The sequence below is a fragment of the Colletotrichum destructivum genome, chromosome 5 (genome assembly GCF_034447905.1).
Source record: "Colletotrichum destructivum chromosome 5, complete sequence".
Classification (NCBI taxonomy): domain Eukaryota; kingdom Fungi; phylum Ascomycota; class Sordariomycetes; order Glomerellales; family Glomerellaceae; genus Colletotrichum; species Colletotrichum destructivum.
The window spans coordinates 2,222,942-2,239,283 of NC_085900.1; the positions used below are offsets into that span (position 1 = coordinate 2,222,942).

General features: G+C 54.6%; 1 protein-coding gene across 1 annotated transcript; it reads right to left on the reverse strand.

Moving 5' to 3' along the window:
- Positions 1 to 6,053: 6,053 nt before the first annotated feature.
- CDEST_08251 (Putative Zinc finger C2H2-type) lies at positions 6,054 to 10,250 on the reverse strand. Its single transcript, XM_062924410.1, has 2 exons — positions 7,463 to 10,250; positions 6,054 to 7,372 (listed from the first exon to the last, which is right to left on the reverse strand). Exons 1-2 carry the CDS (start codon positions 8,681 to 8,683, stop codon positions 7,256 to 7,258), a joined length of 1,338 nt encoding a protein of 445 aa, XP_062780461.1. The 5' UTR covers positions 8,684 to 10,250; the 3' UTR covers positions 6,054 to 7,255.
- Positions 10,251 to 16,342: the final 6,092 nt, after the last annotated feature.

Genomic DNA, 16,342 nt, shown 5'->3' on the forward strand with positions numbered 1-16,342 from the left:
TTGGCTCCGCCAGTCTATGTAGAGCACGAAGTATCGCTACCTACTTTACTAGCAATTTCCTGTCCGATTAACTTCCAAGCTCAACCTCCCACCCATCCTCACCTCAAACACACTGCTCACCTTATTCGAAGACATCGGCCGTTTTTTCTTCTTTTCATCCCGGGCCAGCCTTGTATTTGATTTCCCATTGACGAACGAGACGAAAACGAAATCTAGTTGGTTGTTAAGCTGAACGTTATTGTCGTTTACCTACGGTCAAAGCTCGTCTACTTGCACTTGCTTGGGCATTACATCGTACACGTACTGATGCTAAAACTTTAGGGGCTCTCCTGCCAAGGTATGCAAGACCAAGGGTCCTGGGCAGTTTAAGATACGACTACTGTGCAGACGGACTGACCCCATGTCTGACTTCAAAACTCAGACCCCGACTACGAGCATGGGATCGTGAGCGTGGCTGGGAGATTCGCCAGCAAGCTCCCGTTGGTTGATGATTATTCATATGTGACTTGGAACAGTAGGCGATTCAGTGCAAGCTCGCCCCCGAAACGCGCGGGCTTGGTGGACTCATGCGTCGTCGCAACCGAGTCCAAATGTTGGCTATTCGAACATTCGTCTGATATCAATCCTGGTCCGACCTATTCTCGGTCGTCCTGTCGCCCTGGAGAGTAACCCCGTCCTGCAAATCCGCCCCGAGCCCGCCAATCGCATCCATATCGACGACATTCGAATTCCTGAGACCACGGCTGATCCACCGGTAAACGAGCACGTTTGGACGTGCAGCTTCCGCATCATCATCGCCCGATGTGTTGCTACGCCCCACTCCTCGCGTCCAACTCCCCTCACATGGTACGCTGTTTCTAAGTTGTACGGGTCTAACGCTTTTGGAGTCGTTCGGCCGAATCATTAAGATCTCAGGATACTTTTGATGACGACAATAGCAGCTTTGGGATTTCCTTCGGCTGCCGAAAACCGTCTACGACAACCGTCGAACATTGAGAGATACATCACCACTGCCAAGAGGCCTGTATAACTAGTTTTTTCGGTCACTGGTCACTGTTTCTGCAAAGTGTGTTCTTGCCAGCACTGATGAGCAGTGGTTTCGGTTTCTAGGTTGACTTTCATTTGTTGAGAATGATTCATACCACTCTTCAGTAGAAGGCCGCCGTTACAGCACAGGCGGCCATTTGATTGATCAAACGGAATCTAACATGAAGCAAAATTTGCTTGAGATTAGCAGACGTCCAAATTGCGCCGACATCGAGAGCTATTAACACAAGCTTTCCACGATGGTTCAGCTAAATTCTCAAAGTTGTTTCACCCAACAGGTAAAGTGCGAGAGACAGCATAAATCGAAAACTCCGCCGGCGGCTGACTCGGCCGATACCCATCAAAACCAGCATCTTCTGGAGCTTCGGTCTTGGAAAGTCGGTGTCATGGGAGAGCGTGATAGAGGTTAAATCTATCTAGCTCGTCCCCGACTTCTCCTAGGCAGGATTGCATTTGAACAGCCATTCAACGACCACATCCGAGAAGTAATTCACTGCTTCATCTGGTAAGAGGTAAGAAGATACGCAGAGTATCGATACTGTTTGGATTGCGTATCTGTACATTCGACAGTACTAGCGACGTCGCGCAACCCTCTCCCCGACAACGCTCTCGTCCTTGTGAAGCCCTCGCCTGAGGAAGACACAGCAGCCATTACGCTCGATGTCGACGACCCGGTCCTAGTCAAACCGAGCGAAACCCATCTGCTGCGAAATAGACGCGGCATTCGAGTCGGTCCCGCAGGATCTTACCTAGGGCCTCCCTCATATGATCAGGCAAACCAGAAGGGCGGGGTTCTGCCCCAGACAGTTTTGGAATCTGGATGTAACTTCGGACACGGTCGGACTTGCCGCCATGCACGACTGCGAAACGTAAATGACAGGGATTCCCGAGGATCACTAAACCGATAAAATGCAACCATTGGCGACTAGACGCCAGGACAACCCTACCGGCGGTGTTTCGATCCAGCGGCACCGCATCAATTTATGGTCAGCATCCAATGTACTCACCCACGGAAGCCGTCGTCTCACGGTATTGTACGTGTTCTGCCCGACCAGGTCGGCTTTCGCCACGTACCTCTGTCGTTTCCTTCTGTATGTACTTCGAGAGTAATCAGCTTCGCTGCGGCCGCGGACTGCCGTGGTTGGGTTGCTTTTGACTCCATCGGACATTGAGTCCGATCTGCACCAAGCCGCTGCGCCATTCACGGCAAATAAATGGTTGAAGCCGTATTTTTTTTGTCGGGGTGGGACCCGTCTGCACCCAACCCAAACCGCAGGGCCGGGATCAAGGGGTAGGCAAGGCAGCTTGCCGAGTTTATTTTGACGACTTGCAACGGATGACCTTGTCCCTCGGCTATCGAGTGTCATCCTGTCGCCAGCCCGATTAAGGACGGCCAGCACGAGGATGGCCTCGTTTTGGCGCTGGTTCTGCCTCGAACCATACCTTTGCTAGCCTGAATGCACCGAGTTGCTGATTCGATCTCGACTAATACAGCTGAGTCTCGGTGACATTCGAACAGCTACAACCGTGCTGCAGACTGACACATCGTGGCCTTGGTCAACAAGAACAGAAGAAAATGCCGATTAAAATGCCCGAACCAAGTGTTATTTCCGGTATTCAAAGTTGCCACCTGGGTGTTGCAACGCCCGAAAGGAACTCGGTCCAAAGCTTATGGGCCCTCCCTCGGCTGCATGTGCACAGCGTATCGGTTCCACAACGTCTGATATATACTGTCGCCAATGATGGCTCAAGAACAGTGGTCATCACTCCAATCGCTAATTTCGAAGCTTTACGCCCACGATGGAACTAGCCAGCCTGCACAACAACACGTCCAAATAGCTTGTTGATGGGCATAAAGCGGCTTCATCCATTGAGACAGAAAATGAAAAGACAGCAAAGACTCAACCCACTGGCTGTCGCGCCACACGAGAGGCAATCCAGCAGCAAGTTTCATCTCTCTCCGCAAATCAGCCTCCGTGCTTTGGCATGGGTATCTGCACCGAAAAGAGAAACGCGTATGACCTGCTCACGAGTGGAACAACCGTACCACATCAAGATACTGACCCAATCAGAGGAGGCAAACGCCGCTGGGCTTCCGATAAGAGGGGGAATGGCTCTCGATGCCTCCAAGGTGGCGCACGGTGATTGATTCTGGGATGCAATGCGTGCTTCCGCTACGAGTACCGGAGAGCAAAAGTCGATGGAGTGCGGATATTAGCTACCACAACGTCGAGCTGCTGCAACTCCGCGAGAGTGAGTTGGCTCGGTGCTTCATGATAACAAACAAGGAGATCTGGTTCTTTAGCAGAGACGAGGGCAGTCAGCAACAGGGTAGGTCAACCTCTTCTTTGGATGACTCACGGCTTATTGATACAAGGCTTGCGGCACGATCAAGATAACGGGCTCCCAAGGCAAGATATCTTGACGTATGCCCCGGTACCGTGTCGGCAAGATCAAGTCAGTTGCCTCGGAAAGAGAATCAGCTGCGGGAAGGTTTGGGGGGGGGGGGGGGGGGGGGTTCAGTCCGTCCAGCGACCCGTTCGTTGCATTTACCCAGAGGTACACCTCGTGGAGTGCTCTCACAGTCTGGTTGGACGCAAAGAACACAAAAGCAGGGAGCACACCGGACCTGACGGTGTGGTTTGCATGACCGTCGCGGGGATCGCTGATTCCGCATCCGGGTGTGCATCCGCGGTCATTTTTGGGAAGCTATTAGACTGGAAGTCGACTGAGAGACAGCTTGTCGATGCATTCTTATTGGGTGTTGAGAGAGGGTTCAAGATACGCTCTCAAGGTGCAACCACGTTTGGCAGGCTTGGAGGGGGATTGCCTTGCCTCCCATCGCTCATGACCGCCCGTCCAGACAGTCTTTACGTGGCGCGGTGGGCTTCTTTCCTCGCCCTGGGACTGCAGTTGCCGCGGCATTCCACACGACCTTCTCGATCCTTTTTTTTCCCCGCCGCAGCCGCAGCCGCAGGAGACAAGGCGTGTTCCATCCCACGTTTGAGCTGGAAACCGAGAGAGTAGAGCATCGAAGACGTCCGCCTCTACCGTCCGCCACGCTTACCAGTTGGCTTTGTGGGCGGCGAGGAACAACAGACGAAAGGCATTTCGACTTTTCCCGAACGCAAAACCATGAACCGCCGGGGGGGGGGGGGGGGGGGGTTAAGGAATACAAGCAGAGCGGCCCTCTGCCAAGACCAAGCGCCTAGGTGATCACTACTGCGCGGTCCAGTCAGAAGAAGACGTTCGTCATCTTGGCCTGCCTGCAAGTCCATCTGACGGAAGGATCAATGAAGTACGACAACAAAGTCAATATGGTTGGTCATTGAGAACACTCACTACCCCTCCTTGTCAGCCTTCGGGAGGGAGGATACTCTCGAATGCATCAAAACAAGCCACCACCACCCACTCACCCCTCATACGGTAGCGCTGATAGACTCAACCATCGATTCGAGAGCTTCCCCCTACTTCCGAGTCCCGAGCGTGTTACCCGACTGCAGCTGGGCGACAGACTCGTCGAGCCCGCGTGCTCGTGTGGGTGTGGTGACGCTAGCTCGTCCACTAATGATGCCGCCGGCTCCAAAGGCAGAGGGGGAAAAGGGGCTAGAAGGCCCCGGTAGTAGGCGTCTCGCGTACTCTCGCCAGCCCATCTCGTGTGGAATGGCGGGAATGCTTGTTCTTGGACTGGCGTACGCCCCCTCCCCCCCAAGTTCAGTGTGTCTCAGTTCACTTCAGGCCTTTTCTCTCCCAACTATCTCTCGGGTACAGCTTTGCAGTCAGGCTTGCATTCACACGCTATCTGACTTCCTCCTTCCCTGCTTCTCAGGCTTTGTTTCTCCTTGAACCGGAGCTTTTGGGGGTTGCCAGCCCTTATTTCCGCGCAAGGCAAGACACGAAAACCCGTAGCTGGAACGCAATGCGCGCTCAGCTCGGGACGGGGGAAGACACCCTTCTAGATAATCAAACTCTTCGTTTACGTAGTACGGCCTCGTCGTCAAGGAGAAAGTCGCCTGCGTGCCGCCAATGGCCGACACGCAAAGAAGCTAGCTGCATCCTGCATTCATCGCGTCCTCTCCCTTTCCTTTCACTTACCTTGCAAGAACCAGGCAGGCCCGGAATGGCCAAGCAAGAGTGAATGGCCAAGACCAGCTCGGACTGGAGAATGTCACGACAAGCTTTGGCAGTGCTTTGGCAGAGCAGGCGCACCAACCAACCTTTGATTGACATGGCACGAAAAAGTGTAATTACATGACTGGCCCGGCCCATCACCCCACTCACTTCCTTTTGGGCCTCTGAGTCCCTGCCGGATGGAGGCAAAACCCGAAAAGAGAAAAGAAGGAAAGGAAAAGGGCTGACGACATTTGTTTTTGTTGTGCAGTGCGCACATTTGAGCAAATGACCGGAGAAGAGGGCATGGGGGTGGGGTGGGTGACACGAACTAACGTCTCGTTTCCTCAGCCAGACTCATCTCCTCCCCCGTCATTGTTTTCTTCAAGGCGAAAGGAGGCGAAAGGAGATGAGGAGAGAAGGGGATGGGTGGGGGTAGGGGGAGAGAACAGCATTAGCTCGGTGATGCGTTGCTCATTCCTCTTCGCTCAAGCCATCTGATGTTTCGAGCATGGCGCCTGGCTGCCATCCCATCTTGCCCCCCCCTCCAAAACGTTCCAAGCACGTTCCCGCAAGCCCTCAATCATCCTGTCTCTTCCGTTCACGCCTTCACGCCCTCTCGCCCTCTCTTCACGCGTCAGACCTGCACGTGATAGGTGCCCTTCACTAGGGGGTGCCTCGAGGCTCCCCGGGAGCCGGCGGCCATGCTTCACTCCAGATTGACGTGTGCGACTCTCAGGTGTGCCCACATTGGTCTTCTCCAAAAAGACTTTTGTTCAAGAGAAGACTTCTCCAGGGGCAGTCTCGTATTCTCTCTCTGTCTGCCTAACCTCGACCTATTTGCATAATATCGTAGGCGGCCCAGGTGCCTTCATCTCCAGCATCGGCCCACCCCCGGAGGGAACAAAGATGGCCGAGCTAGGTCTCTTGTGCCTGTAGCCGGACTAGGAGGACCGGCGACGGCCAAGGTGTGAGTCTTCCTTCACATGTCAGCCCGCCTGCCCCAGAAGCTCTCCTCCCTCGCTGCGTCTAAGGTGAGTGGATATGATTCTGTGAACATGCATTTCATTTGCATCAGGCAACATTTCGATAATTCCACCATAGCAGCAGTATAGTTACAGAAGGGTGACATTTTCACCCTTGATGATAATCTTGGTATCTCACAAAAAGCAATCCCGTGAACCCAACTCCACCTTTACCTTGAGAGGTGGTTTTTTTCTTTTATCCCACAATCTCTGCTTTCCAACTCCGACCGAGCCTATCCCAAAGTGCCCCTTCCCAAACTCTGTCGGATCCATGACTCCATCTTAGCCCCGTCCTCGTTATGGGACCGACACCCTCATGCCCATCGTAACCCGTGCCAATCATGGCGGTAACTCCCCTCTGTTCCCCTTCCAGAAATTTCGGGTACGTAACTGAACCTTGATCCGTAACCCTTGTGTCTGCAAAGACAAAGATCCGTATTGTATTCCTCTTTCGCCGTGAAAGCCAATGTGTCCCGATCCATACGAGCCTTCATAACCTTCGTCACCGGCAACTTTCCAGGAAAGAAGTCCGTGGCGATGGGAAACCTTGCATAGCAGAAAAAGAAAACACCAATGAAAATGGTGTCGGATGTACCCCCCCCTATATGACCCTGATAGTCCCGTTTCCATTAGATTTGTCGTGTTATCGGTGTAATAATAATAACTCCTGGCTAATCGTGTATGGCCAGGTGTGCGGAGAGAATCGAAGAGAAGATGATGAAGTCAGTGGCCAAGTTATAAAAAGAAAAGAAGAGAGAATCAGGAAGTTTCTTTGAACACTTCGAGTCGGGCACTGTTCGATGACGCCAAGAAATGATTCGCAGGATTGCCCTCCCTGCAGGGCAGGTACCCTACGGGCGTGCGGTTGTCGAAGTTCTACCGAGTGCGTCCCTGCTCCTGAATGTTGTGATTGGGGGATTATCCACAAGACCTCGGGGAGTCTGGACCTCAAATCACGATGAACAACCCTTGCAGTGTCTTGGCTCCACCAGTTTGCAGATGCCAGTGGTCGATAGATTCGACCGAGACTGTGACGTTGCTGTCAAGGCTTTGTGAGTCTATGCTGGACTCCCTCAATCCCGCTTTAGCGGCGGCGTGCCATCGTCGGAATGCTCTTGCGGAGAGCGACGGCCGTTGTCGTTCTGGTTGTCTCCGTCCTTGTTACCGCAGCCTTTAACAAGTCGGTGTCGCTGCGGCAAAAATTAGCAAGTTATTCTTCTTCACATACCCAGAGACTTTGAGGGCCTTTGGTGTTGCGGGAGGCTCGGGGGCATACACACCTTCAGAGCATCCTTACGAGAAAAGCTCTTGTCACAAAAGTTGCAAGGAAAGGGCTTCACAGCGAGGTGGATCCGCTTGTGTCTCTTCAAATCATGGTTCCGGTTGAAGGATTGAGGGCACTGGTCGCACTTAAAGGGCCGCTCCGTCTGAGGGTTCGGCTGTCCGCCGTGGCCGTGGCCGTACATCGATGTGCCGAGATGATGGGCTCCGTACCCGCCGGGAACGCCCATCCCCGGAACAAGCGACATTTGGTGACCGGGCGAAGTGAGGTTTGACATGATAGGTCCTCCCATTGACGGAACATGATACCCGTAGCGGTACGAGTTGGGAGGGGCCATGGCCGAAGGGTGTTGCAGAGAAGCAAGACCCCTACCGGGGCCGCCTGATGTCGTCGGGGAGTGGGCGTTGGGAGACGTGTGTTGTTGGAAGCTGGGAAAGGGGGACTGTTGGGAGGCGGAAGACGTCGAGTAGTAGCTGCTGGGCGTCACTGGTGGCCGGGACTGCGTATACGAGTCAACGTGTGAAGGGACAGCGCCGGGCGTGGGTGGCTGCGTCGAGACTGCGGCATGGGATCCGAGAATCCCAGCCTGGGGCGTTGGGGGGCCCTGGGAAGGCAAACTGACTGGAGTAGAGCCCGTTCCTCCCGTAGAGTAGCCCGACTGGAAGGACTGGTGCTGTCCGTAGGGCGGCGCAGGCAGACCCTCGCCCCCAGTCGCGGGAGACTGCGAAGTGCGAGAATAGGACATTGGGGATTGCTGCTCGTAGGTACTTGCTCGGGATGCGTACTGTGACGGCTGATTGAGGGCTTGGGGGTTGCCAGAGCTGAGCTGGTAGGACGTTGACGGAGTCGGCCATGACCCGTGGACGCCCGACGGGTAATAGGAACTTTGCGAGCTCGTGGTGTTGACGCCGGAGGAGAGCGGGCTTAATCCTTCACCTGGCACTCCTGAAGGCGATGTTAGACCAGAGCTGGCGGTATTGGGAGAGTGTTGGGTATTTGAGGTGGCGGAGGAGGAGGATGGCGGAGCCGACGGCGTGATCATCGCCGGGGCCTGCCACGTTGATGGTGATTGAAGAGGCTGATTGTGATAATTGAAGGGGTATTGATGAAGATTTCTACTCATACTGGGTATATCTTGGGACGATGGCAGATGGAAAGGCGGCAGAGCCTGGGTCGCTTGTCTCCGAGCCGTAAAGCTCGAAGAAGTTTCCATGGCCATGGTGGGTCGGTGTCGGTGTCGGTGTCGGTATGAATTGTTTCTTCTCGTTTCTGGCGGTCACGTTGAATCCCCCCCCTTTTTTTCCTTCCCGCTTGCTTGCTGTCTCTCTCTCTTTCTCTCTCCGTTCTTTCCGGGAGGCAGGGCCAGTGGGCACCCGGAGAGCAGGCGCGAGACCGAGAGTCTGTGATGTGACCGAAACCTGGAAGGCAAGGCGCAGAGGGGTGCTCGGGTATTTCCCCTTGTGTTCAAGGACTCGAGCAAGCTTGCGTCAGAGCTGAAAAAGACTGGAACTTCAAAGCGATGCTCAGGAATGCAGTCGACGGGGCTCCTGATCGCTGCTGGTCCTCTCGACTCAGGCCGGTGATTCGCAACCACGCACAATCAGACGTCCAACAGAGGAAGGAATGGGAGCGAGCGAGTGAGGCGGGACGAGACAAGGTGACAAGACGAGGTGAGGGAGGCGTTTGGGAGGAGCGAGGAGCCAGGCCCAAGGAAGTGGTAGGTTGGTTTGGCTTGTGGAACGGTTCGATGGGTGGATTGGATGGATGGAGGGAGTGATATGATGGATGGGCAGACTGAGTAGCAGTAGTATAGAGTAAATGGACAGCAAGGCCTTGTGGACGGGAATCGAAAGGAGGCTTTGTGTGCAGGTTTTAAGCTATCCTGGACCGAGATGTCGAAAGGAGTTATCGTGCGTCGATCACCTTAGGGGCGCCAGTCAAGTCGGGTCTGTTCGTCGAGTGTGGAGAGGCGGCTGTCGAATATATGTAGCTCGTTGATGGTGCGGGACTTGGGCTTGGGGGGCTAAACCGGGATCTCCTTAGGCCAAAGCCAGCCAGGCTCTAGCTCGGGAGGGCTGAAGGGGGGCTTGTGAATGGGCAGTCAAACACCAAAATGCTACCGGAGGACCCTGGGCGCCTCAGCTCCAAGTACCGGGGGTGGGTTGTGTCTGACAATCCGGTGGCAGACGGGGAGGCACCGGCTGCCCTACGAAACGGAAAGAACAGAACTCTCCTGGCCCGGTGTATATTCTCCTCTGCCGTGCTCTGCTGTCAACAGCAGCGGCATTGGCAGCGAGGCCTGTTGTCGGAATGTCTAACGAGAGAACAGGGAGCGGTGGGGGGGGGGGAGAAAGAAGCTGGATGGGAGATGTGACCAAAAGCAGTGCTTTTCTTTCCCGGTCAGTGTCTCTCTAAATAGCGTGTCTCTCTCTATCTTCTCCTCTCTTTTTGTCTCTGTGCCGTCTTTCCCCGCCTGGCTATCATCAAGACCCAGCTGGGACAGGTACCAAGCCGAAGAAGAGTAAGTAGGGAAGACAGGTAGCCTCTTCACCAGTCGAGGTACTCAGGCTCCTGCTGCTAGGCCTATGCTATCCTATCCTATCCTGTACCTGGGGAGATGGGCAGCAGTGGCGTATTGACCGACCTTTGGTTTGGGACCACAGTGTCTGGGCGTTGGAAATCGAAGGCGGAATCCAAGCAGGCTGCCGGGACGGTGGGTTTGAAGAAGGGGGTGGGTTGCTCAAGAGTCAAAGGTAGCTGCTGGTCTATGGAGATTAAAGGTTAATATTCCATTGACGGACGGCGGCGGCGCTCTCTACACAAGCTGGCGTGGATAAAATAGGCATCAGGAGTGGGTAAGGCTCTTTGCTTGGGGAAACACGCAGACGAGGAGGGCGAGGACAAGGAGGGAGGGCGTGAGCTGAGATTGGCGGGCAGAGGAACAGTGGCTCTCACCAGGGGGGCGTGGGTGTGGGTGTCTACGTAGGGCAGGAGTCGAAGTTGGGATAGGATTGGATTGGGAGATGGGAGGATTGGGTATTGGGGGAAGAGAGAGAGAGAGAGGGTGTGTGTGTGTGTGTGTGTGTGTGTGTGTGTGTGTGTACGAGTACACTGGGTGTGTGTGATAGAGAGGGAGGAGTGAGAAAGAGAATTCGGGTGCTCCAGCCAGCATTCATTCAGTTGGCCATCGCGAGAAGGAAGCTAAGGGGAGGGGGGGGTGCGAGGGGGGTCCGGTCGACGTGCCAGCCGGAAAAGAAACGATCAAAGAAGCAATCCGCGGCGTGTGTAGGTGAAAGAGTGATGGCGCACGAGTACACTAGGCCGTAGGTAGGTTCGGAGCTGCTGCTGGTAGAACAGAGCATTGAAAGTGACACGAGACAAAGTCGAAGACGGAGAGACAGAGAAAGTGAGAAAGTGGACCGCGTGAGATACAACGGAGAGGGAGAGGGGGAGAAGGAGAGAGGGAGAGGAACGGAGGGGGGTCGGAAGGCAGGTGGGCAGTATACTCAGTAGAGACGAGGAGCTGGAACCCTCAACCCTGTCTCTGGCTTTCCGCTCCGGTGAGAGTCCCTCCCCCCGAACCAACCCAATTCGAACCGAACCCCATCCCCATGCACTCAGCACCAGACACTTGGATCATCCCCGTCTTCCTGGCCCCCCTGAGATTGACCTTTCCAAGTCAAGCATCGACATGTGCTTGCTTGCCGCCATCTGGTTCTGGACCTGGCTCCCATTTTGATGGTCGTGTAGGTCTCTGGTGAAGCGACGTAATCGGCACAGTTTGGTTGACGATGAGATGCTCTAGCCAACTCTGTCCCTCCCTCCCCTTCCAAACCCCAATACTTGGGACGAGCTGGTGTGGTGGTTGGTGTCAACGTCGGCGTCAGCTGTCCGGGACCCCATCCCATCCCATCCCATCCCAACAACCCATGGCCCATCATGGGACGGAAGCTTTCCAACGTCGTCTCGCCCGGCGGCCGAGACGACTGAGATGGACGCAGTCAGTACAAGGAATTATACTCGTTTGATTGACTACGGTTGGCATGGGTCCACAGCATCAAACCCCGCGCGCACCCATTGATTTTGATTAAAATGCGCTCTACTGTACGGAGAATTTGTATACCGTACCGCTATCCGGAATGGGTGAGGAGTGCGCTCAGGATCCCATCGCAGACGAACAGCGAAAGGGGAAAAACCTGCCCTCGGACCTCAGCTTATTCGCACCTTGGCCATATTATTACATGGTCCACTCTGGGCTATTGTCTTCTGGCGCGGCCGTCCCAGAATGTGAAGGTGCTTGCATGGGGCTGGCTTACCACTGTGCTCGTCAAGGGTGGATGGACTCAGCCCAGAGCATCCTTGGGTCAGTAGACACACGCCGAGGGGTGAGAGCTTTGCCCGCCGTGATTGGGTTATGTGCGCGCGCGTGTGTATGTGTGTGTATTGGATTTGCTCAACCCCTGGCTGGTCCTGCATCAGCTCAACCCTTTTTCCTTCTCCCTCTTTGCCCTCATCTCGACTTAGGATCACTCGTTGGTTTCCACACCAGCACAACTACATAGTACATAGTACGCAGTAGGGTGTTACAGCAGACAGTAACTGCTGGTTAAGTTTGTGAAAAAAGGGTGACTTTCCGCCGATGACTCAGCCTGTTAGTTGGTGCCCACAAAGGTCGAGCGTACATAGTACGCATACGCAGTATGCCTGAACTGCGGTGTTTCTTCCCCGTTTGCCCAGGACTCATGCAATGCTGGCTGGCAGTCGCGAGGTCCGCCGTCCGTGTGTCCCGACGACGACTTCATGCCCGCCGCGGAGGATGAGATGCTCATCTGCCTACCTGCCTGTGTCCGTACGAGCTATGCTCATCATTCTGGCAGCCATCTCAAGTGACATGGCGGGCCAGAGTCAAGTGTCGCTTGGCACGGGAGAGTCCAGAGCTACGTCCCGAATGTCATCTGTGCTCGTGCAGATGGCTGTGAACACCGGGGATGACGGCGTGGCGACAGGGTACGGAGACTGACGCTGAAGATCGTCCGTGCGGTTGGACAGCCTACGAAATGATCATCAAGTAGGGAGGTCTGCCAAAGAATCGAGCCTCTATTCAGCTTTTACTGCCCGGTAAGGGTTCCCTTAGACTCCGCCGGGTTGTGGCCCATGGCTGGTTCTCTCTTTCACAGCACCCAAACCGGAATGGCCTTGACTGAAGCTCCCTGAAGCGTGTACGGAGTAAAGGCTCGCGAAACCGCCATCGTTCCTGTCGAGAACCAACCAACACTTAGCAGCGCGGCCGTATGACGATTCCCTCGAACAGACAATGGAGTAAATCTCGTTTTGCGCGCCCAGCCCCTGGCCGACTGCCATTGCCGCGGCCTTTCGGCAGGTTGGCATGTTTGTCAGCAATCATTAATTACTCTCTGAGTCCGTGTCCGTGTCCAATGCCTATCCCTCGCCCTCAGCGTGCTGGGGCCAGAGCCGGAAACTGTGCAGGATTCACGCACGCGCAGACTCTGTGTCGAACATCTCAGTGCGCTCTCCAGGGGTTGTTTGACCTCCTGGAGAATGGAGAGACGGAGACGAGGCGCTTCCTCCCATTGATGATTGACTTTCCCCCCACCCCAAAGTCCACGTCTCCGTCCTGAATGGAGCTCGGACAATTATACGCCCCGGTGCCATCTGATCTGGCGACGGCTCGTAGCCAGGCTTGACAAGCTGTCATGGACGCATGCATGTACATGGCCGTTGCAACGACCATTTGAGTCTTTGCGCCGTACATGATACACGCTGCTATGTGCCTCGATTTACGCGGTGCCAACAGCCAGCCGCGACAGCCATGTGGCGCTGAAGACGAAGAAGCCCTAAGTACATGGCAAAGGACACGAATTGGCCACTGTTGCAAAGGAATGAGAAAGAGGGAAGGAAACGTCAGTAAGCCTGCGAGAACCCGGCGTAGGCATCGTCAAGATAGCCTTGCCGGTTTGCCTTTTACACCCGCGTTGCCGGCCGTCAACACACACCACTCTCTCACTCACACCCTAACTCTCACTCTCGATTTTTTTCTTCCTTGTCGTTTCCTCTGCTTCAAATCCAACGTCGACTTTTCGGTTGACGGGTCATCTGGTGGGTCTGTTGCCTCTCTGTCAGCTCAGACCCGAGAGCCGGAACGCCTCGACCATTCCCCCAATGCTGCTGTATTCGCTCGTCTGTCAGATTTTTCGTCCTTCTCTTTGCCCCTTGAGTTTGGCCTAGGTCGGTCTTCAGTACACGGAGCCAGCCCCCGCCAAAAGGGACTACCAGTGCCCACTGCATCGCAGACCGCCACACCCTTCAGCTGAACCATTACGCTGCCGCGCTTTGGGATCCGTAGTCGCTCGTTCTATTCGTTGATACCCGGACGTCTCCTTGCGCTGGGCCCAGCTGTGTCTCGACCCGCTAGGCTCTCTGCGGCATACGCTAGCCGACTAGTAAAGGCGCCACTGCTGCATGGGCCAGCTGCATGAGAACGCATACAGCTTAGCACACTGGAGTGTGTGCTACGGTGCCACGGTGCCAGTGGAGAGTAGGAGCGTCTCTGCACGTCTGATCGGGGTTCTCCTCTCTAGCGGTGACATGTCGAGGCTCTATTTCGATGAACCAACCGAGCCTGCCTGACCTGGGATGCCGGCGAGATGCATTCGGTTCGGGCCCCCATGGTTTTGCTTCGGGCGCAAATTAAATAGCACAACGACCCGGTGCGTTTTCCACTTGGGAAATGGTCTGAGAACAAAGAAGACTGCGTAAGCGATCAATATGATGCATGCTTCGGCCCTGCACCAACCGTCAATTCCGATATGCCATCACCAAAGTCACGCCAACCAGTCGCCGGCCAGTACATGTACTCAAAGCTCATATAATGCGAACAGCTTGCTACTAGACATGCAGGGAGCTGTCTTTCACACTGCCAGGGTTAGGGCCTTGTGGTGTCAATTATTGTGTAGGCCGAGGATGATCGCTGGCTTCGCGCAAGGATTCCGGCCATACAGATGCCATAACCGTGCATTTCGGAACTGATGGGCTGTCCCTCCGGTAGGTACCAGATGCACGCCGACATTGGCAGAAGTCAAAGGCTGAGAGGTGGGCCGCTTGACTTGCGTTGCTCTCATCGGAAGTCTGGGTTCGTCTAATCCTGCACTGGTCGTTCAAATGTATGTATGCTCCTTACACCAGCTTCCCACTCGCACTGGTCTCCCAGACGGGAGGTACACCGGGATCGCATGTGCATATCGTCTGTTCCGCACTGGCATACTCCCGACACCTGCTTTTGGTGCCTCCCTCTCAACACCTGTCTTCCCATGTCTGGTGAAGCTAACTACTGCGCAGTTGTCGGCCAAAGGGGCCTAATCCTGAATCGGACTAGAGTCAAGACTTGGCCACAGTCTTGTCTTTATTCGGGAATTTTTGACGAGCCATGGGGAACGCGTGCAAGGGGGGACGGCCATCTTGTCGGTCGCGTAAATGCGAAGATCATCGTCAAAGCCGATGTTGGTCGAGCTCCAGCAATATCAGAGTGACTGCGTTCCCCAAGTCAATAATGTGGCCGAAATATCTTTATTGTTTCCAATTTTAGCGTCGCTTTTATTGCCAGGTCTGTTGTGAATCCGTCGCATTCAGCAGGCCGTCCTGCCGCGACTGCGGGATAGCGTCTAGTCTCGTGTAGCACGAACTCGAAGCGTTGTGGAGCAGAAATTATTGGACGTGGTGAACAGCCATATAGGGCAAACCTGTTGATTATCCTTGTTATTCAGATTACGGGTAGCTTAATGAGATAAAGAATTCGGCAAGCCAAGGGCTCACAGATGACCTCGCTGGTTTCTGTGATACTGGACCCTCGATTGATGATGCCTAGGGCAGTCCTGAAACTCATCACGGCAGCTGGTTACATGTAATAATGTGCCGGATGGCTGAATCTTGCATATTTGATCTGACCACCGTTGAGCCCGCGAAGCCACAACACGAGCCGAATGGCTACCACCAAGCGTTGATTAGGAGCATGACGAGGCTGCAAAAAAGTACTGTAATCTTGCTTGCTGTCTGGCCTCAGAGGACGGTTCGTCTTTTCGTCAGACAGCCACGTCCCCGGGTATCACGAGCTGATCGTTTTGGCTGTGAGGCTAATTGATCCCATCACTTTCGCAGTGCAACGGGACGACGGAGCATATCCGCCACAAAAAGGCGCTGGTCAATTAGCGTCAATGAAGCCCGGGGGCGCACATGCGTCCGTGGAGTGGTTTATGGGGCAAACGGTGTTCCAGGGCAGTAGTAGCAGTAGTAGTAGCTTTCTGGTCACCCCTTTGCCCCCGGTCCTTCTCTTCGTGCCATGACACGCCGCTTGATTCTGTTCGTTGGAAGGAGGGGGGGAATCCCTCCCGAAACAGAATAAGGGGCCGCGAGGCGAGATGTGCAACCCGCGTATGACGCCCCATGTGCGAGTCGACACAGTTGGTGATTGCATCGACTATGTTGCCAGACAGGTTAACCATTGATAGCTTTGAGCACACACTACTCTCCGGCGGGAAGAGGCGTCATATATATCGCAAGACTAACGTCTCTCTTCATGCGAATGAATATATGATCAAAGTCAACTACAAACAATACCTTGCAAAATCGGTTTGTGTTTGTCTATATGATCTTCCCGTACTCTGCAGGCCGAACAGAAACGTCATTTTCGGGGCGAGTGAGCCATGATCGCAGTTGATGACAATCGCAGACTGTAAAACGGAGGGGCTCGCTCAGTGATCCCCCTTGTCGTCGCGTCAAAGAAGCATGGCGGCCAAGTTGACATCGACAACTGGGAGGGTGTGAGCTTATCCGAGCATCGTAGGGATAGGCCCTGTCGGAAGGT

Bases quoted from the DNA above. Each gene is read 5' to 3' on its own strand.
- CDEST_08251 (XM_062924410.1), bottom strand. From the start codon at position 8,683: ATGGCCATGGAAACTTCTTCGAGCTTTACGGCTCGGAGACAAGCGACC. The intron at 7,373-7,462 runs GTGTGTATGCCC...TTTTTGCCGCAG, and splicing joins CTCGTAAGGATGCTCTGAAG to CGACACCGACTTGTTAAAGG.